The sequence below is a fragment of the Xenopus laevis genome, chromosome 2S (genome assembly GCF_017654675.1).
Source record: "Xenopus laevis strain J_2021 chromosome 2S, Xenopus_laevis_v10.1, whole genome shotgun sequence".
In the NCBI taxonomy this organism is placed as follows: domain Eukaryota; kingdom Metazoa; phylum Chordata; class Amphibia; order Anura; family Pipidae; genus Xenopus; species Xenopus laevis.
The window spans coordinates 151,865,826-151,888,106 of record NC_054374.1 but is presented as its reverse complement, the minus strand read 5'-3'; the positions used below and the strand labels follow the sequence as shown (position 1 = coordinate 151,888,106).

Below are 22,281 nucleotides of genomic sequence, written 5' to 3'. Positions count from 1 at the left end.
ATCAAGAGGCTTAAGGAGAAGGACCTGTACTGGGTCGCAACGCTACTAGACCCTCGGTACAAGCATAAAGTGTCAGAAATGTTACCAACATACCACAAGTCCGAAAAGATGCGGCATTTACAAACCAGCCTGCAAAACATGTTGTACAATGCTTTTAAGGGTGATGTCACTTCAGGAACTCATCAACATTCCAGGGGCAGAGGTGCCAGTAATCCTGCCACGAGCACACCTGCAAGGACAAAGCCCTTTGGCCAGTCTGTAACGTCAGACATGCAAATGTTTTTCTGTCCAAGGCAGCGCCACAACCCTTCTGGATCCACCCTCAAAGAACGCCTCGACCGGCAGGTAGCGGACTACCTGGCATTAACTGCAGATATCGACACTCTGAGGAGCGATGAACCCCTGGACTACTGGGTGCGCAGGCTTGATCTGTGGCCAGAGCTGTCACAATTTGCCATGAACCTCTTGTCTTGCCCAGCCTCAAGTGTGCTCTCAGAAAGGACCTTCAGTGCAGCAGGAGGGATTGTAACTGAGAAGAGAACTCGCCTAGGTCACAAAAGTGTCGATTACCTGACCTTTATTAAAATGAATGAGGGGTGGATCTCGGAGGGTTACTGCACGCCGGAAGACTTGTTCTGACTTCTATGCAGCTGTCCTTCTCTTCAAGCCTCATGACTCCACACACAGCTGTCCTTTAGCGTCCTCCTCCTCCCTCCGCCACCGTTACAAACTAGGGTGCAAACCCTACTGGTTTAATTTTTTCTGGCCTCTGTGCTTCAGTGGCTGCAACCAAAAAAACTGGGCAAACAATGTCTACAAGGTCAACGTATGGCAAAAAATGACTATTTTCAGCATTTATATGGCATATTTTTTCTGGCAACTGTGCTTCAGTGGCTGCATCCAAAAAAATGCATATTTTCTGCATTTATATGGCATAATTTTTCTGGCCTCTGTGCTTCAGTGGCTGCAACCAAAAAAATGCATATTTTCTGCATTTATATGGCATAATTTTTCTGGCCTCTGTGCTTCAGTGGCTGCAACCAAAAAAATTTATATTTTCAGCATTTATATGGCATAATTTTTCTGGCAACTGTGCTTCAGTGGCTGCGACCAAAAAAATGACTATTTTCAGCATTTATATGGCATATTTTTTCTGGCCTCTGTGCTTCAGTGGCTGCGGCCAAAAAAACTGGGCAAACAATGCCTACAAGGTCAACGACGTTGACCTTGTAGGCATTGTTTGCCCAGTTTTTTTGGCCGCAGCCACTGAAGCACAGAGGCCAGAAAAAATATGCCATATAAATGCTGAAAATAGTCATTTTTTGCCATACGTTGACTCAACGTATATGGCAAAAAATGACTATTTTCAGCATTTATATGGCATATTTTTTCTGGCAACTGTGCTTCAGTGGCTGCGACCAAAAAAATGCATATTTTCTGCATTTATATGGCATAATTTTTCTGGCCTCTGTGCTTCAGTGGCTGCAACCAAAAAAATTTATATTTTCAGCATTTATATGGCATAATTTTTCTGTCAACTGTGCTTCAGTGGCTGCGACCAAAAAAATGCATGTTTTCTGCATTTATATGGCATAATTTTTCTGGCCTCTGTGCTTCAGTGGCTGCAACCAAAAAAGTTTATATTTTCAGCATTTATATGGCATAATTTTTCTGTCAACTGTGCTTCAGTGGCTGCGACCAAAAAAATGCATATTTTCTGCATTTATATGGCATCATTTTTCTGGCCTCTGTGCTTCAGTGGCTGCAACCAAAAAAATTTATATTTTCAGCATTTATATGGCATAATTTTTCTGGCAACTGTGCTTCAGTGGCTGCGTCCAAAAAAACTGGGCAAACAATGTCTACAAGGTCAACGTATGGCGAAAAATGACTATTTTCAGCATTTATATGGCATATTTTTTCTGGCAACTGTGCTTCAGTGGCTGCGTCCAAAAAAACTGGGCAAACAATGCCTACAAGGTCAACGTATGGCAGTTGTTTAAAGAGAACAGCAGATTACTAGCCAGCAAAGCTACCTAAGCTAAAATGTCCCTCAAATCCCTGCAGACTTCTGTCCCTCCAATACAGAGCAGTATCAAGCAGATTACTAGCCAGCAAACTTACTATCATCTGTCCCTGAAATCACTAACAGCTCTCCCCCTACACTATCTCTTCCAAGCACACACAGGCAGATTTTTCAGATACATTTTTGCCCTTGATCCCCCTCTGGCATGCCACTGTCCAGGTCGTTGCACCCTTTAAACAACTTTAAAATCATTTTTCTGGCCAGAAATGTCTTTTCTAGATGTTAAAGTTCGCCTTCCCATTGAAGTCTATGGGGTTCGCGAACCGTTCGCGAACCGCTCGCGTTTTTGCGCAAGTTCGCGAATATGTTCGCGAACTTTTTTTCCGACGTTCGCTACATCCCTAATCTCTGACAAATATGCACCACTTACAACTAAACTTAGTTCCTCAAGGTTCCGCAACCATATCATGGATAATGAGGAGGAGGTGCACATTTGAGGGACTTTATAGGTAAGTAAAGGCTATGGGGCAAATTCACTAAGACGCGAAGCGCCGAACGCTAGCGTTTGGCATTTTCGCTACTGCACAAATTCACTAACGAACGCTGGCGTAGTTTCGCTAGTGTTACTTCGCAACCTTACGCCAGGCGAATCTTCGCTAGCGACGAAACTACGCAAATTCACTAACTTGCGCAGTGTACTGAACGCTACCTTTTACGCTAGACTTCCTTCGCCACCTCAGACCTGGCGAAGCGCAATAGAGTAGATAGGGATTGTTTAAAAAAAAGTCAAAATTTCTTCTAAGTCCCAAAAAAACGCTGGCGTGTTTTCTACATGATGGCTGATAGGCTGAAAAAGATCGAAAAAATTTTCGGGGCTCCCCTTCCCCCCCCCCTACATTTCCTGACTCATGGCAACTTACCTAGACAGTGGGCACATGTGTAGGGCAAAATAAAATCTTTATTTGCAGATTTGAAGGTTTTCTAGGCATTTGTAGTGCAGATACGTGTTCCTCCATTGAAATTTGAATTTCGCGCCGTATGCAAATTAGCCTTCGCTAGCCTTCGCTAGCCTTCGCTAGAAGTGCGGCGAAGTTGCGCCTTGGGCAACTTTGCATCTTAGTGAATTTGCCCCTATGTGTGTTGACAGCACAGAGCTGCTGCTCATGAGAAGCAATGCATTCAATCTTGTGCAGTTACGCGTGTGCTTCAATGCAAAATGGGCTATATTACCATAATATCTTGATGCTCATTCTAAAAATTATGTCTGTGTCTGAATCTTTAAGCACAAGTCTGCTGTGTCCATTGAAGTTGGCCAGTGTTGGTACCTTGGAGCTTTCACCACCTTAAAGGTGGCAATAGCTTCAAGGATGGCCACACAGACTTAGCTGAGCCAAGCACAATTATGTGGAAGTGCAAAGGAAACAAGTTCTTTTAATGAATGGCATATATTTGTACAACTGTAGCTAACTTTGCACGGCCACAACTGTTCTTTGGTGGTTGCAAATAATCCTTTAAAAGTTCCATTGCAGCCAGTAATTAAAATGGGTCATTTTTGCATCCTTGGGAGAGATACATGAAGACTGTCAATAAACATGGAAATATAGGCAATTTTATCAGAAGCAGATGATAATACTTTGCTATATTTGGAAATTAAAGTAAAAACATTGTTTGCAAAAAAAAAAAAAAAAACACTTTTCTGAGAACTATAATCATAGTTAAATTAACATACTTAGGTACAGTTATGTTTCTGTTTCCCCTATTTCAGTAATGCACACCCTAATTGTATGTTTAATTAATCAACAAGATTACCATTAAATCACTAATAATGCTTGTGACCTTTTATCATTCACTAATTATTATTTATCCGTGCGACTCTTTTTTTCTACCAAAATTAAAACCAAGACGCCAGCTACAGATGGTACATTGTAATAAATAGGTTTATGGTGCAAAAAAAAAAAAAATATTCTATTTACAGTCAAGAATGAAAATGATAATAATCACCATAGATGAATTATTCTGCAGATAATGACAGTGCTTATTTGAAGTTTATGCTTATCACATTCTGTGTTTTAGTTTTTTTTTTTTTTATTTTTAAAATTATTTATTTATTTAAAAATAAAGACTGAAACAGAAAATAATTTAGGCAAGCACTCCCTTTTGGGCACTTTTATACTGTGTTCTAAACTTTTGGGCACCTGCATTTTGTGCTTTACCCAGAATGGTTACAATCCTCTGAGCTTTTGATTGTGTTAGACCTGTATTGGTGAGGAGGGGGAAGCATATACAGATGAAGCCATTGAGATTTCACATTCTTCTGCACTGTGTAATTTTTTGGGCTAATTCCTGTCTCTAGATGGTGCTAGAGTGCAATTGCCTTAGTCCAGCAGAAGCAATTTACTGAAAAATTGCACTCTAGCGCCATCTATTGGCAGGATTTAGCACTTAAAAATGCTGTCAGGACAGGGTGCTATGAAATGTGAAATCCCAATCACCGGTAGACTGTGCCTCATAATGCCTCCTGATTTTTGATCTGACACTTGTTGCAGAAAGCAGCATTCCCCATGGGTATGCAAGTCCTCGGTAAGTGAGCACTAAGGAGTGTGCTCTTGCATCCTTTAGCGATCTAGCATTTGCACCTAGAGGAATAAAAAATCTGGCCCCTTGTGCATCAATTTGAAACAACTGTCTGGATATTTCTGAATTACACCTTCCATAATCCCTACACAGCCATGACTATCTTACTATTCCAAGAGACATTTTTGTTCAAAAGAAAAAGCACCATGTAAAGCACAGAAGAATAACAATTCATCATCCAGTTGCATTTCCTCTGTCTAATACCAACTGATTAGGTTGAAGGAAACCAGAACACAAACCATATTTGTTCACAAAATTTTCCGAAACATAAATACTCCAAACATATATACAATTCAATGGAGTCAGGAGATTTTATGGGAGAGCCTGTAACAGAGTGACATGAAATATGACTTTTTTTTTCTTGGTTGAAATGGTTTTACACTGCCTGGAAAGCCATCCAAAATTATGACTTAGTAAATATTTGAACGTTTCCTATGTATCTATATCAGGGGAGTTCAGATGATGTCTAAAGTCAAAAATACTGCCAACTATTTCAAAGTCAAATTCTTAATACAGCACAGCCCACAGTTTATCTTAGCACTTATTACCAGTATGCAGGTCCGTTGTTGAGCTATTGGTCCTTAGGTGTTAATTAAATTAGATACCCCAAACAGTTTTACATCCTACAATGTCTACAAGTTATAAGTGTTTTGGAATTTAACCGTAATTTTAACTCACTGGAAAATCGACTTTACAAAAGAAAATTCCTTTATTATTACAGATAAGAGGTTATGTAAGCACGTTATAATATAATGTGTATTTTCATTATTTTTCTTATGGGTTGAATTTGTGTGCCAGAGTACCTAAGAAGTTCCTGGTCGACTCAAGCCATGAACAACTCCCATCAACCCTTTCTTATTTCTATCATACGACAATATAATGCCTACAGTATTATATATTTAATTCACATAAAAGTGTGAGATGTTCTCTGGTGGGCCCTAGTAGGTCGTGTTCATCATTATTTCATTTTCACATATTTTTAGTGAAGAAATGTGCTGGAAAAAAAGATGCTTCTTCAAATAATTAATATGCAAAATCAGCATCATTATTTTTTTTTACTTTAGGTCTGGGTTTACTTGTGCTCATCCTTTTGATAAAGAAGCCCTAAGGATTTTCAGCTCAGCATTGGCTCCCCTGATCCCGCATTACTGCCAGAACAAGTTAAAAACAACAATAATTACCTGTTCTAGAATGTTCTGAAGTCTTTCAACTTCACAATCTATTACAAACTTGTTTTCCTGTCTTCGATCCAAGTCTTCTAACAGGCGTCTGTAGCTGGCATCATTAAAATTTTCTACACATATTGCACTAACTTGCCATCCATTTTGTCCTGCTTTTTCCATAATTGCTTGAAGTATTGAATATCCTGAAAAAGACAAATGATTAAATGAGATCTAATTTACTCCTTTTAGTTGCTACAAATCACTCGTAATGCAACACTTGAAACTAAGCAAAGGAACGGGAACCATCTCTTAATGACAGGATTGAAATGAATGTGTGCGTTGTATGGAACCAAGAAAATAGAAGCTGAATTATATAGGCCATAGAATGTTTAACAGCTATTATTTGCAATCATTTAAGTATGATTGTTGCAAAGTTATATGTGTCACTGGATTTACAGTAGCATTTACGTTTTATAGAGGATATGTGAATGAAAGGGAAAAGTAGAGTGGGCATTTGCTCTGGGCACGTAACCAGAAAAAAACATATTTGGCTTCAAAATATGCTTTGTGAAAGTAAAAATGATATTGTGTTTTATTCTTAGCAGTCTTCACTTCACTGGTTACCATGATTTACATATTTTATTTTTTGCCTTCGGACTTAACCCCCCCCCATTTACATTTTATCACTGGTGCAGTGGGCAGATAAAGGAGTCAATGGCCGGCTAAAATAAGGTTAACCGATAGTTTGAAAATCTAGGGGCACTAAAAAATGCAGTTATTAGAGCAGTACGGATGCATCTCATTTTAATATATAGCCAGGCAACTTACATTTATTATTATTAACATTATTATTACCCCAAAAAAATATTCAAAACCCTAGTTTATCACATTAGTCAATCAAAATGAACTTTAATTGCACTATATAAATTATTTGTATCTTTTGTGGACACTGTTATTAAGACAAGCCTTGCATAATCTCAGAATCTTGTTTGTGCACCAGAATGGGGGACCTGATGTCCATCCCCATCCCCTGGCTACACAATTAAATGGTAAAGAGAACTGGGGGAATATGTGGAGAGCAGTGACATCAAGGAAGTGCTGAATGGAAAGTGAAAGTAATTGTTTGTCCCGCCTTTATGCCTAAGGCATAGAGGAGGGGCATACAATATTTGATTGACAGCTGAGATTTTTAAATGAGCTTACAACAGCTATGAATGCTTTAATAAAAAATAGAAATTGGATTTCATGTTTAATTTGAAAAGGACTTTTATTATACAGCTTTTTGTGTCTGGGTGACAGATCCACTTTGATATGTATTTTTAGAGCACTAACATATTTATTACAATCCCCACAAACTGACTCTAAAGTGTAATAGGCAGACAGTCTATGTTTTTTTTAATGGTTAGTTTTCTTGGTTTTAGCAAAACAAAGTAAACAAACAAGATTAATAACAGTAGCATTGGATTGGTGTCAGATCAATATACAGCATTGTACAAGGAGTAGGTAACAATCAGTTCCAAGTATATACAGTAGTTACAAGGAAATATTAACGGTCAAAAGTGGTACGTGTCTCATCAGGTTGAGAGGCAGAGAGTGGGGTTGCAGCTCTAGTGAATCTGGATCACACGAGTCCCTCTCAGACCTTGTCAAACTGTCAGAAGCTCCCCTAGTTTCATACATAAGTGCAAGGGCGCCATCTAAATGCCTCCAGAAGGTCAAGGAAGGGGGGGGGGAGTATCCCCCAACCAGTGCACGATTACTGCCTTCTTGGCATAAAACATGAAGGAATTAAGCTGAATTCTAGCTGCTTTAATGGATAGTATATCATCTATCAACCCTAGTAAGTAAAAGCCTATATTTAGGGCAAATAAGCAAAGTTCTGTATATAGAGCAGTGTTATGCCCTTGGAGGCATTTAGGTTGTCCAGTTCAAGCTCAGTATCCATGGTAGTGCCCTCCAAGATATTTTATCCAATGTTTACACAGACCTATTAAATATGACATGACATCCAAACACTTCGTATGCTAGACTAATGTCATGATATCTGGATCACCGGGTGATTCTGCACCATTGCAGTAACATTTAACAGTCAATCAGAGGTTTACTTGAATTTTTCCTTCTACTTAGTGGTCAAGGCAACTGCCAATCAGTTGCTTATAGCATGTACCCAGTTCAAAAGAGCCACAAAAATAAATCCCAGTGTTATGGTGTAAATGTGGTCAGAAGCTAAGATGCCAGTGTGATTCAATCAATACCATTCTTCAAAAAATTGCCATTAAATAGGCAACCAATAGAAAGTATATATTGCACACATTTTTACATGCTGTTTTTATTATTTTTTTATTTTTAGTATTTATATTGTTTTCACTAAAGAGCACAACTATTATAAATAATAGTACAGTCAGCATAAATTCATTTTCACATATTGCTTCACGTTTCATCTAGGAGAGATTTAATGCATCAAATTTTAAGCCATCTAGAACTCACAACGAATCGTCAAAGTTTGTCTTAAAGGAGAAGGAAAGGTTAAAACTCAGTAAGCCTTATCAGAAAGGTCCATCTAAATATACCAGTAAACCCCCAAAGTAATGCTGCTCTGAGTCCCCTGTCAAAAGAAACACTGCATTTCTTTCCTTCTATTGTGTAGACATGGGCTTCTGTATCAGACTTCCTGCCTTCAGCTTAAACCTCATTGCCCTGGGCAAGAGCATGCTCAGTTTGCTCCTCTTCCCCACCCCCCTCCCTTCTCTTCTGTAATCTGAGCCCAGAGCAGGGAGAGACTCAGGCAGGAAGTGATGTCACACCATGTTGATACTGCAGCTCCTATCCTTAACAAACAGAGTTTCTAGAGCTATTTACTCAGGTATGGTAAAACATTCTACAGAATAAATATAGCATTCTAGCTTGCACTATTGTCGCTAATCTATTGGCAATAAAATGCCTCTGTAGCTTTCCTTCTCCTTTAAAAAGAAAATAATACTGACCTGTATTAAACCTTTGGGAAGCTATACTAATATTTCCCTTTAAAGCAGGATATTACAGAGATTTGATCAGATAATAGATGAAAAGTAGACATGATTTAATCATAAAGGATGTTAATTAATTAAAGAGTTTACAGGTAATAAAAAGAGATTTGATAAGAAACAATTTATTACACATTATTATGCACAAATTATGAGGACGATAGAGCACCAACTGCTGTATGCAGGGAATACATAAAGGGACTATTTGGTATTTTTATCAATCATACAGTAATATTTGTTGTTATGATGCTCAAATTAGATATCACTGGTTGACCTTCAGTTTCTTAGCTCTAGGGAATTACAGAATGTATGAAATTACAGAGCTACAGAAGGGGTCAATGTACTGAATGTAAAATATCCACATCAGGTCTATTAATGCACAACAACAAATCAAGGGGTCATTGTTGGGTGAACCATAAATGCTACCTACTCATTGGTTGCTAGGGGGCTACTGGACCTGGTGAAAATGTTGAGACATATTATATTCTCTCCATGTACTGGCTATGTTAAAGGAAAAACCCTTTGTGTAGGCAAAACTATTATCCAGGCATGCTCCATTGGTGCACCACAACACACACAAGAAATTATAAGCAGCTCTGCCACTGGATGTTGGCAGCTAGTCATGCCTTCATACTAAGTGTTCAACCCCCCCCCCCCCCCCCCCCCCCCGTCCATAGACAAGATGCATGCACTTGATTAGCACAATAGTTTTACAGTCAAGACCACTCCAGTTATATCATATAAAAAGGGCAAAGGTTCAAATGCTCTTAATTTGACTTCATTTCTGACTTACTATACAGTACACCACGTATGCGTTGCTTTATTTTAGATCATAAACTGAGAACCACACAAAATCTACTGTGAAACCACACAAAATCTACTGCCCTATGAGTATAGTAACCTCATAGAGCAGAAGTAAACAGCAGAACCAGCCATAACACAGGGTAGAACCAGCTGCCTCTCTTTGCCAAATCAATGAGCCTTGCCAAACACATCTATTACTATAAATGTAACACATTTTGTTTCAGTCTTCTGCAAGTTTGAAGCTATTACTGTGCCATACAATTCAAAAACTGTGTTATAAATGAAGCAACACCATTTATGCACCTTTGGTTCTGGTAGATAATCAGCCAAGAGTAAGGGAATAAGATCAAATGAAAGCCAAATTACTTGCAAACTTTCAGACAATTTGAATCATTCATGAATTATAATTTGTGACAAACACATTGTTTCCAGATACATTGTTTTCCAGAACATTAGATACCAGCTCAAAATATGGCCCTATGTTGAACCACATGTGGGGTAACATGTCCTATGCTCGATGTGGAGTCAATCCATAACATTTTATTTTTAATTCAATATAATACAATTAATCAACATTTAAAAAACATGGTGCTTGTGCCATTGCAGCGGCTTCATTAGAGAAAGTAAAGTACAGATACTAAATTACTAATGAAACAGGGATCCAGGGAATTTGCATTAATCAATGCCCTCATTTGTATGCGTGTAGCTAATTTGGCCAGATCATTACCACATTTCCGTAAAATTCTATATTTTTTAAATTTTTGGGATTTATCAATTTAGAAAAAAAAACATAAAATTCAGATGAAAAACCTGGCTAGCTGATCCTGAAGTTAAATGGGAGGTATATTTTTTTTTATTAATTAAGGTGAATGTATTTTTCTGCCACAAGCTTTTTAGTATAAACATTCTTGCGTTAAAAAATATCAACGTTTGGTCGGGTTTATTCAAGACTTTTTGTGATTACGTTTTGGAAAAAATCATTAAATTGACGACCCATTTTGTAGGGCACAAAAGTTCAGCAAGGTCTTCAGGGTTGGCTTAATGGGCCATTGAGCTGTTTATGATCTAAAACTTGTACCATCAGATCATGCCCACAACTGAAAGATGTGGATTTTACTTGACAGTGGCTACCGGGCTACAGTGCGGATAAAGATGGGCTCTAGAAACTGCCCTTCTTATCTGAATACAAACTAAAAGTGTTATTTTTGTAGCAACAGAGGTGCAGAACATATTTGTGCTCCACAACAATGTTGTACCAAGGAATGAAGGACATTTTTTAAAAAAATATAAGAGGATGATCTTTCCATATATACTGTATCAACAAATGTAATGTTGGTTAGTAAGGCACTCGCTGCACCATGTACTATACTGTTAACTCTCCTCCAACTCATCAAATATGGACAAAGCAAAACCAGAGGAAAATCCCTTAGCAATATATCATTACATTTTGTTCTACCTTCCCTTTCTCTTCTCAAGGCTAATAATATTAATAATAATTTCCATATGACCTATATTTTCTTCACACAGTGTTAAACGAGTACACCATTGAGCAACCAGCAGTCAAATAAGGAATATCAGTTCCCTGTAGCTACCAGTTTTGTCAGAAAGACTTATGTGCTCAGCATGAACTGATTCACCCTTCTACTCTAGCTTCAGTAACCCCAGGCCATTCATCAATTCACCTCAAATCCTTCATTAACTACAGATGGTCTGCCTTCCCTTAAGGTGTTGGTACTAAACCAGATTTCTCAGTTTTTACCCTAATTTCTTTCCGTCAAACATAAAAACATAGGAAAGGCAGAAGGACAAATGGAACGGCATTGAACAAACAGCTGAGTGGCAATGGATGGTATACATTTGGTACATTTACTTTACGCCGCTTTTTCCTGTGTAATGATCCTTTATGGAAAACAACACACAGCTCAAAAAGGTACATTAAAAAAAAAGTTGACCCATGCCTAAAATTTGATACTATTTAGCAAGGAAAATTTATACTGAATGGATTACATATCTTATTATAATTGAACCTATGGATGCAACCTTGTTTAATTAGTAATAGACTTTATTTCCACTAGCAAAAGCAATGATAACGGGCAATTTTTTAAATCTGAATACTTAAAAAGAAAAATAGAAAAATAAAGTAGCTTGAATGTTGGAAATACATTTACTATTGGCTTATTTTCAAAATGTTTAAGATTTGATTTCACTTGAGAAATCTCAAAAATTCAAGTTCAGAAACTATTTCTCAAGCTGAGGATAAAAAGCAATTTCAAATTACAATAAATTTGGCCCACCATGTATATGGTTTCACTATTCACTTGGAGAAAAGTAATATGTTGTTAAAGGAAAAAATATAAAGTTTTTTAAAATTTTGTTTGCATATTTCTAATATAGTGTAGCTCCTGCAAACCTGTGGAAGTATATAGTCACACATTTGCCAGTGGAAAAAAAGATTGCCCATTTGGAAATTTGTTCATGTATGTTTTAAGAATTGTCACTCGAAAATCCATTATTTTTGAGCCAATAAAATAAGCTATAATTGTCTAATTAAGAACATTATATTGTCTTTTCAAGATTAATGTCCTGTTACAAACATATTACATTAGAACATGGGGTATAGCTTGTTGGAAGAGAGGTCTGATGTAACTGGGCCCAATAGTCAGAACCAAAAGAACTAGTAACAACTAAAAGCAAATTGGCAGACAAATACTGAAGGAGAACATAAAATTGTAACAACTCTATACAACAGCAATCACATTTTCCCAAAGTCTCTGACTAGTTCATAATAATAATAATAATAATAATAATAATAATAATGTATTACTACAATATAAAAACTGACATAAAGGGCAAATCAATTGGAATGATATCTCTTAAAACAATAGGAGTAACAGTCAAGGTAGTACAAGCCACTTCTTACCTAATTTCTCTTCTAAATGATGTTCTGACAAGTGCCTGTTCACAATAACATGCAGATATCTATTTTAATAACCTTGATCTCCTGCTCCGGCACATATCGTTTTCTAGCTATAATCCACAGCAAGATCAGAATTTCAGCTAAATTACATTAGAGACACATCTTGTCTTGTTGCTCAGTAGTTCAGTGCAGTTATATCTGTTATTGATATCAGCTTCTGTATGACCTCTGTATATACACTCACCAATCGATTGCTATGTTGTACTCCCAAATTAAAATTTTTGCCCAAGTAAATCGTACATACGTTTTAGTTGACCTAGAGAAAGTTGTCTAAGGGGGATTATTTACTGAATCTCTGGTTTTTCTCACTCATTCACAGCAAAATCGCAAATATATCATCATAATGAGTGAAAACCAGCGCAAAACAGCCCCAAACTATCGGGAATCCTGAAGGTAAAAAACTGTGACCAAAATTCACAGAAAAATCGCAAATATATCATATTGAGTGAAAACCAGCGCAAAACTATTGAAGTCGAAGTTTTTTTAAAGAGACAGTACTTCGATTATCGAATATTCGAATATTCAAACTATTTTACTTTGAATCGAATTTGAAGTAAATTCGAAGTCGTAGTATCCTATTCGATGGTCCAAGTAACCAAAAAATTACTTTGAATTTTGAATTTTTATACTTCGAAAATTCCCTGGAACACCCTTGATAAATCTGCCCCTTTGTATTTCACACTTGATAAAATGCAGTAACAGTTACATGTTAAAAATGTGAAATTGAGAAACAAAAAGTGATTTCCATGTAATCTTCATATGGTAACTAAAAATAAATGAAAAAAAAAACCTGCTTACAGAGCCCCGTAGGAATATTACCCTATATGCCAACAGCACTGGGAGCAATTTTGTGAAAGATCACATGCTGAGGTTTATAACATTTAGATACACAGCAGCTAAAGGTTATGACATTTCTAGCACTGTGCAAGAACAGGAAATGATTACATTTTTTTTTTTTGCTTTTTCTGGTAAGAAAGAAAATCCTAAAAATTGTTTTCCAATAGTTAAATAAAGGCTTATTTCCCTTTCAAGATACGATGACAATATCTAAGAAGCACTATCACAAAACACACTTTAAATTGCACTGTGATTTACTGATATGTGGCATGTTAAAATAGTCACTTTTGGTCAGGTTGTCCTTTTAACATCACTCTGATTGGCAACTAGATTATGGAAGAAAGTAGAATTATCAGACAAAAATGGAACCGTGTCAATAAAAACAAAACAATTGTGGGGACAATTTTCTTTATATTGGTGACATAAAAGATATACCAAATTTGTTCCATTTTTGTTTACTTTTGCCCCATTTTCCATTGTAATGGCACTTATTAAATTTTCAACTAAATAACATATGGAACACTGTTTACAGAAAAAAATACTGTAGTTATTGCGAGTAAAATACTTAGGAAGAAAAGTGATATGAAACAGAAAATGAAGGGGGAAATGTAATTAAAGACCAAAGTGTTATTTAAAATGGTATTTTGTGAACGTTCAGCACTGCTCGCCATGTAAAATCATTGTACATTATCGATAAGTAGTGATGGGCGAATTTATTCGCAAGGCAGGAATTTGCGCCGAATTCCTGTTATTCGCCAATGGCGACACCGGCGCATTTTCGTCAGCGAAAAAACAGACGTCGCAGATTTTCGCCTCAAATTCGCCCATCACTATCGATAAGCAAAGGTTAGCGCTAACACCAGCTCTGGAGTTTCGTTAAGTATTCTGTTGCAAAAAACACTTTGAGATTATCAAATTTTATTACATACACTGCGCATGTTAGCAAAAGCCATTTGTTCGCAATCATTGCGAGGAAATCAATGAGGTCTGTAATCAGAGAGCAAAAATGGTCGCTAATGTTCACAGAGGTGTTTGCAAATTTTTTTTTTGCGCTTATCAAACATATTACACTCCCCCATAAATGTCCACAACCAACCTAAAGTTTGTTATCATTTGTCTTAGGGCCGATTTAATAAAATTTATTTTTTCCAACAAATCATGTTTTTTTCTCTAAAAATTTGTGGTCGTGGATGGAAAACACCATATTTTCAGCGGGAAAAAAAACTAACTTTTTGTGATGTATTAAACCCGATTCTGCTAAAAGTCTGAATAAAATAGTACTCCATCTCAAACCGGCCAAGTTCATGTAGAAGTCAATGGAGCATGTCCCATTTACAAGTGGAAGATATCATGGTCTGCACTGGGTTTCATACAATAATTTGCATAATTAGTGTTTTTTGGGCAAAAATCTGAGTTTTCGGGTGTTAAATCCGATTAAATCGTACAATTCAGATTTTATTTGTACGGTTTTATCGAGTCTTTTTCTACACCAAACTGTTTCAAGTAAATTTATTAATAAATAAAGTAAAAATTTGCACAGGAGTTTAGTTAAAGTGGTTTTAAGAAAATAGTGAGAAATTTATGGATTTTAGTAAATAACCCCATTAAATATCTTTGGAATTTTTTTTTCATTAGTGATTGTCTGAAAAAGAGGCTTTTGCATACAGTGTTTGAGTCTTTTAACAGCTTCCATGTCATCCTTAGTTATACGGGAATAGAGTTTAATCGTAGTTTCTCTAATACCGCTAAAATTTGACCTTCAATAAATAGGCCTCGACGAATATAGTAGAGGACAAAATAAGAAATACTAATAATGAGATAAGAGCAGAAGAGAAAGCAACCAAAATGCAGAGCACAAAAAACAGGGGAACAAACCAGTTTTGGGATAACTTTTTAGTTTTTGGACGTATATATCCTGTTGAACTGGGGGCTTTATCCCAGAAACCATGGGCCCTTTTTGACAGGCCCTTTAGAGACTAGAATCCTATTATATATTTTTTATATGAATTTTATACTGAAACCCCACCACCAATCCTGCCATTTTTTTTAACAAATGTCTCCACTACTATCGCACCATAGATAGAGAGTTGCCACCATTCAGCTTTTAGCCCTTGCATGAACCATCAACTGTAAAATGCTTAAATCCTGATTCTAAAGAAAAGTGCATAGAAAAAAAAAAGAGTCATTTAGAGAAAAAACGCACATAGGAACTTGCAATACACAAGGAAATTGACTGACAATGTATATAATTCTCAGCTATGAATCACAACACATACTTACAGTTCCCAGCGTGTGGACACCACAGGGAAACTCGGTTACTACACCTGTAATTCAGGAAAATGTACTAAAACTTAACCATTTAAGGGAAAATGACCTCAATGTAACCATTATTATAATTGCACATACAGTGCTAAAAAAGCCCCTCCCAGGCTGTTCCAGAGTGAATGCATTTCAAAATGAAATGATGTAAGAAAGACTGAATTGCATACAGCAACCTCAATTCCAAAAATCCCTTTACAACTGTACAAATTTTTATATGGTTAAACAAAAATGGGTGGCATCCTGTACTAACATATAGTACATGTATGGGATCTGTTATCTAGAAACCCGGTATCCAGAAAGCTCTGGATTCCAGAACGGCCATTTCCCATAGACTCCACAAACATCAAATAAACTAATTTGTAAAAATGATTTCCTTTTTCTCTGTAATAATAAAACAGTACCTTTTACGTATTCCCAACTGAGATATACTTAATGCTTATTGGAGCCATAAGCAGCCAATTGGGTTTATTTAGGGGGTTATTTACTAAACTCGAATTTTTTTATTTTTTTTAATAACACAAATTTTTCCAGAATTATTAAAGACCGATGCAGCAAAAAGCCAGAATCCAAAATTCCGCCATCTCAGACCTGCTGAGGTTTTATATAAGTCAGAAGTCCCTATCCTATTTTCAAGTTTCCGTGGTCTGCATTGCCATCGCACGAATCAAACATTTCATGAAACTAAGGAGGTTATTTATCAAGGTCCGAATTTATCTCAATATCGACTGTCACAAACTCTGATCTAACCCGCCTGGGTTTTTAACGCTTATTTATTATTACATTTTCCCAAAAATTACCTTTGTGGGAAAAGCTCAGATTTTCACGATTTTTTCGTGAATTTTCCCCCGAAAACTCAGAATTTTTTGGAGTTTTCACCCGAAAGCTCCGAAAACATCGGGAAATTGCCCGAAACCCCAGACACAACCAAAAATCAATGGGACTGTTTCCATTGACTTTTATGCAGGTTTGAGATGCCGTGTTTTTATATTCTGGCTTTTTAGCCCTCTGGGTTTAATAAATTCCGAAAAATTCTTGATTTTTTTAAGCCTATTATTAAAAAAAAATCAAAAATTTTTCAGATTTCGGAGAATTTCGAGTATTCGGAGCTTAGTAGATAATCCCCTAAATGTTTCAAAAGGAACCCAGCCAAATTTATGAACCCTTTTCTATTTCTACTGAAAGTTTCCTCAAAGACGTCAAGATAAAATTCACAGATGGTCATATTCAGGCCATATTATAGCTTCAAGCAGTATGCTAGATGTGTATGCTTTAATGTACTAGTAATTAAGAAATAAAGCCTTTGAATTGGAAATAAATAAACAAAAAAATCAAATATTTCAATTTTAGTACAATCTTCCTGCAGCAGCGGAGTAACTAGGGGACCATTGGCCTGGATGCACAGGTCTTCAGTTAGAGCTAATTGAAACAACTGATTCCAACACAAACAAAATAACTGACTTTGGTACAAATCCTGCATGTAGAAAGACAGGGTTTCTGGTGATTTTAAATACACCCATTTAGGTGCACCCCCAAAGATTATGTGAGACGTGTCCTTCAAAAACAGACTCCAGACTCATGCATGAAGAGACAGATGCTGAGAGGGAGATAGAATTTTTTTATTGATTATATTTATAAAGTTTCTTATTTCAGTATGATGAAGCTTATATTACATTTTCATTGTTGTGATAATTCCCTTTAAATATCCCATTATCCTGAAAAGCCAATACATGTTCTTTACTCATCGCTATATTGTGCCTGATATTAGCTCATAGAGTGTTTCATGAACACAAAAATGAATAAAATCAGCTGTACAAATAGACCTTTCTTTTCTCTAGCATGAAATCTGCACCATGCCCCTTAATGCTGCGTCTACGAGAAACAAATACATGTACAGTGGGATTCAAAAAGGAAATAAGATTTGCCCTTTAAGGAATGCTTATGAATAGCAATTTCTCCCTGGCATTTACACATTAGTCTCTTCCTTGACTCTGAATTGGTCTGGACAACCTTCAGGCTGAAATTGTAGATTCAGTCCTCAGGGTTACAACACAGAGAGCAGCAACAATGTTTGTGCGCAGTGAATGCCAAAAATATAAACCTTGAAATACTAGATACTTTAAACAGGTCAGTAAGCTTTGTGGCTTTTTTTTCCTTAAAATTACCGTTTCTATCTGGTTAACTGACAGAATTATAAATTGCATGTATTTGTAGCTTCTGCTATCCCCTTAGCTATAGAAGTAGCTAGGCTTGGTCCTAAATGACAAGTGTATATATCACATAAAAAACATTTCATTTTTATTACAGAACCGTAAAATGAAAAGATTTGTTTACATTGTGCCAGGCCTGTATGTACAAATAGATCTTTTGCTTAGGAAATGGTGCATGTTAAGATTACTTGTTCAGTTTCTTTTCTAAGTAAACAATTTCAATTTAATATGAAAAACATGGAAATTGAAATAAGAACATGATTTTCTTAATTAATACAATAAACAATAATACAATCAACAAGACTTGTCTTTGCAAACAGTATAAACATCTTTGCGAACATTAGTGAACATGTTTGCGTCCTTTTTGTTCAATTACGGACCTCAGTGACTTCCTAGCAATGTTTGTGAACAAATGGCTTTTGCGAACACGCACAATGTATGTTATAAAAATCGCAAAGTGTTCTTTGCAACAAAATATTTAACGCCAGAGAAGGTGTCAACCATATTTGGTATACCGATATGTGTCTTTGTACAGCCTAGGATTAAGTGCCTATTGGCAAGAAACGTGTAAGGCTATGGGGCAGGTTTACTAAAGGGCGAAGTGACCAATGCTAGCGAAAATTTGCCAGCGTGACGTCATTTTGTTACTGCCGATTTACTAAAGGTCACTGGCGTTACTTTGCTAGCGAAGGAGATAGACTCTAGCGGTACTTCGCTCCCTAACGCCAGGCAAATTTTCGCTCTGGCGAATGGACGTAACTACGCAAATTCACAAAGATGCGGATTTTACTGAACGTTACCTATTGCGCCAAACTTGCCTTCGCCACCTCAGACCAGACGAAGTGCAATAGAGTAGATAAGATTTCCTCAAAAAATAGTTTAAAATTTTTATAAGTTCCAAAAAACGCTGGCGACTTTTCATTTTTCAGGGTGATAGGCTGCAAAAGATTGTACATTTTTTCTGGGGTAACCAGTTTCCCCCCTACATTTCCTAACATATGGCACATAAACTATACACTGGGCTCATGTTTAGGGCAATATAACAACTCTATTTTATTTTATTAAGGTTTCCCAGGCTTGTGTAATGTAATGTATTTACTGCAACATATACGTCCATTCAACTTTAACTTCCCGCCGTATGCAAATTAGGCAACGCTAGCACAACTTCGATTCACTTGCTGCAGTAACACTAGTGCTACTTTGCCAGCATTCGGCGCCCTAGATGCAACTTTGGATTTTACGCCTGCCGAAGTGTTGCGATGTGAGTGATGCTGTCGCTGGCGAATTTTCGGAGGTTAGTAAATTTGATCCTATGTGTTGATCTACTTTGTGGCCTAAAAAAATTCTCATTTCTTTTACAAGCCTGTTTGTGGGATCTGTGAGTGCCTGCTGTTTTGGTTGGATATCTCTGTAGGTCTGGGGCATGAGCACCGAGACCCCACGTATTACTGGTGAGACAATAACCTTTTAGGTTTCTAAATTGGGATTTTTTCTTTAAATGTATTATCGTTTACAGGTGTTTACCATAACCTTTCCTTAGCTATAATTACTTAGCGATAACAAGCAATGTAATATTCACCAGCAAATGATAGCAAGCAAATTACATTGCGAGCTGCACTAAAGATTCATAAAAACTCAATTTTAAATAATGCTTGAGATTTTTAATTACGTTCCTCCATTAGAGGCTCATTTATTGGTTGGATAAAGGTTGAATTTTATTGATTCTAGAGTTTTGAAACCAAGACTAACCTCACAAACTCTAAAGCCACGATTGTCATTGACTTTATTAAAAGATCTGAATATTAAAATTGTGAACAAAAAAAAGCGCAGAACAATGCACTAAAAAATATGAATACCTTGAGAACATAATTTCACAATGATTGTCATTGAATTTAATAACAGATTATAAATATAAAATGAATATAAAAAGTTTAAATGAAAAAAGGATCGGAACGATTTGCTGAAAAATACGAATACCTTAATAACATCTAAAAATGTGAGTTTTTTGGACAATTTCTAGTTAAAAAATCCAAAAACCTCTAAAAGTCGAAATTTATTAAAAGCAGTCCAATAAGATCAGCGCAGCTCTCATAGATGTCTGTAGTACCTTGACAACGTTTACTTGGCGATGTTTGGTATTAAAGGTTTTCGTGGTTTCTTCACTTAAATTAAATTTCACATTTTTAGAACTTTTTAGAAATATAGAAAAACCACAATTTTTTCAAGATTCATGGAAAATATGTTGAATCCTTGGCTTGGAGAACTGTCCATCACTCCTGCTCACTTCCACTATTTGTCCACCTCTGTTCCATTATTCTTACACTGCTGTTATGCCATGTTTGCTAGATCATCAACTACAAAATTAGAAGCAGCTCACGTACAGTAAATACCCATCAGTAGGGTTTAACCCTTTTCAGTGCAAGCTTTCAGCTTGGTTCTTTGCCTTGCAAACATTAGCACACCATTTTGAATCACTAACCCCAAATCTAAACTGCCAACAGTATGTGCATTTATGAGGGCCGTGAAGACTAAACATTTTATGGCACTACAAGGGTTATAGCCCAGTCATTCCGTTAATCTTCATACTATTTGTAAATAATACTCATTATTAGAATTAAAGAAGCTGTCATAGTGACTGATGAGCGAATGTATTCGCCAGACATGAATTGATGCACGTCCAAATTATTCAGACGCCCATTGTCTTCGATGCGCTTTGCAAATTTTTTGCCGTTTCCTGAATTTTTAGCTGAGTTTTGCAAATTTCTCGGCAAAGCGAAACGGAACATATTCGCCCTTCACTAGTCATAACAAACATGCTTGTACTGTAGGTCCATGTGAAAAGCCAGTCAAAACACTGACTAGTAAATTGGGCTTCACAAGTGATCAAATTGAAGGGTAAAGTACATGAGAGCTTGGTCAATAATGGGATAGAAATAGCTGGATCATAAAATAGGATTGTTGGCAAAAATAACCTTTGGTAACACAAAAATGCTATATGTTCATATTCTATGACCATTCTCTTTCATAGCGGAAATACTGCATAATATACTATTATATACTTGTAAGGAGTAATAATAGTTTGTTTAAATAGTGTTATTTTGGTTCCAGTCACCAGTTAGGTAAGGGATTTCTAGACTAGCTTCATCTCAGTGGCACCTGTAGGGGATGTCTCTTGAAAGAGGCTACAAAAGGTGAGCCACAACCAAATAGGGACCCAGCAAAAGAGGTAAACGTTAAGTAGGGTCTAGTATCTCAACATTATCTGATTCCTGTGCTGTGAGTCTGTTAAGTACAGAACCCTTTTCCTGAGGACTTGTAACAGTAAGGTAGGCATGGGGGGGGGGGGCAGTGCCATGAGTATCACAGTTCTGTTTCAATGACAATATTTATGGAACTTGTACAGGCTCTACTGATGGAGAAGCTATATTGTGACTGTGCGTAACATCACATGTTCATCTTTAAGACCGTGTGGACCTACAATTTATTCTTTACTAAATGTGTAAATACAAGTCCCCTTGTAGTCCAGTTAATACTAAAATCTAAGTTATTTGCATTATTGAGTTAAAAATGGTCCCTCAAAGGTCTGACGGGGGTGGGTGACATTAGGAGTGGGACTAGTGAATGTAGCAACCCTACTACACATTCAGTCTGTTTCTATAAAAGCTGTTTCTCTGAAAGTCTATGGCATATACAGTAACAGCCAAGTCTAAAAATAAAACAAAACAGAAATACAGGTATGGGATTCGTTATCCAGAAACCGGTTATCCAGAAAGCTCTGAATTATGGAAAGGCTGTCTCCCATAGACTCCATTTTATACAAACAGTAGCTTGTACTTGATGCCAACTAAGATATAATTAATCTCTTTTGGAAACAGAACCAGCCGATTGGGGTTATTTAATGTTTACATGATTTTCTAGTAGACTTAAGGTATGAATATCCAAATTACAGAAAGATCCCTTATCCGGAAAGCCTCAGGTCTTGAACATTCTGTATAACAGGTCCCATACCTGTACCTGTAAAATCTGCTCGCAGGACACTGTAAGGCTGACCACAAAACTCTCCATGAACATCACTAAGAAGAAGATAAAGCCAGGGAGAGTTCATTCATTTTATGTCAATAAATAAAAGAACAATGTGAAGTTTGTTTGAGTTAAGTGAACACCGCATGAATCATAATGATCATAGATTTTCTTTTTTTGTATTCGCTAAAATAGCATAGGGAGCCAATTACAATATGAAGGCTGAAAGTCAATGCAGTAGTACTTTCAGTGAAAAAGACTGTCTTTG

General features: G+C 36.6%; 1 protein-coding gene across 8 annotated transcripts in view; it reads right to left on the bottom strand.

Annotated features, from left to right (window-relative positions):
* Positions 1–22,281, bottom strand: part of LOC108709985 (glutamate receptor 4) — a 187,413-nt gene that overhangs the window by 93,237 nt on the left and 71,895 nt on the right. For all 8 annotated transcript variants that reach the window (XM_041584557.1, XM_041584558.1, XM_041584562.1 and 5 more), the window contains exon 4: positions 5,842–6,026. In XM_041584557.1, coding sequence (XP_041440491.1) covers positions 5,842–6,026 — 185 coding nt within the window. The remainder of the gene's footprint in view (positions 1–5,841; positions 6,027–22,281) is intronic.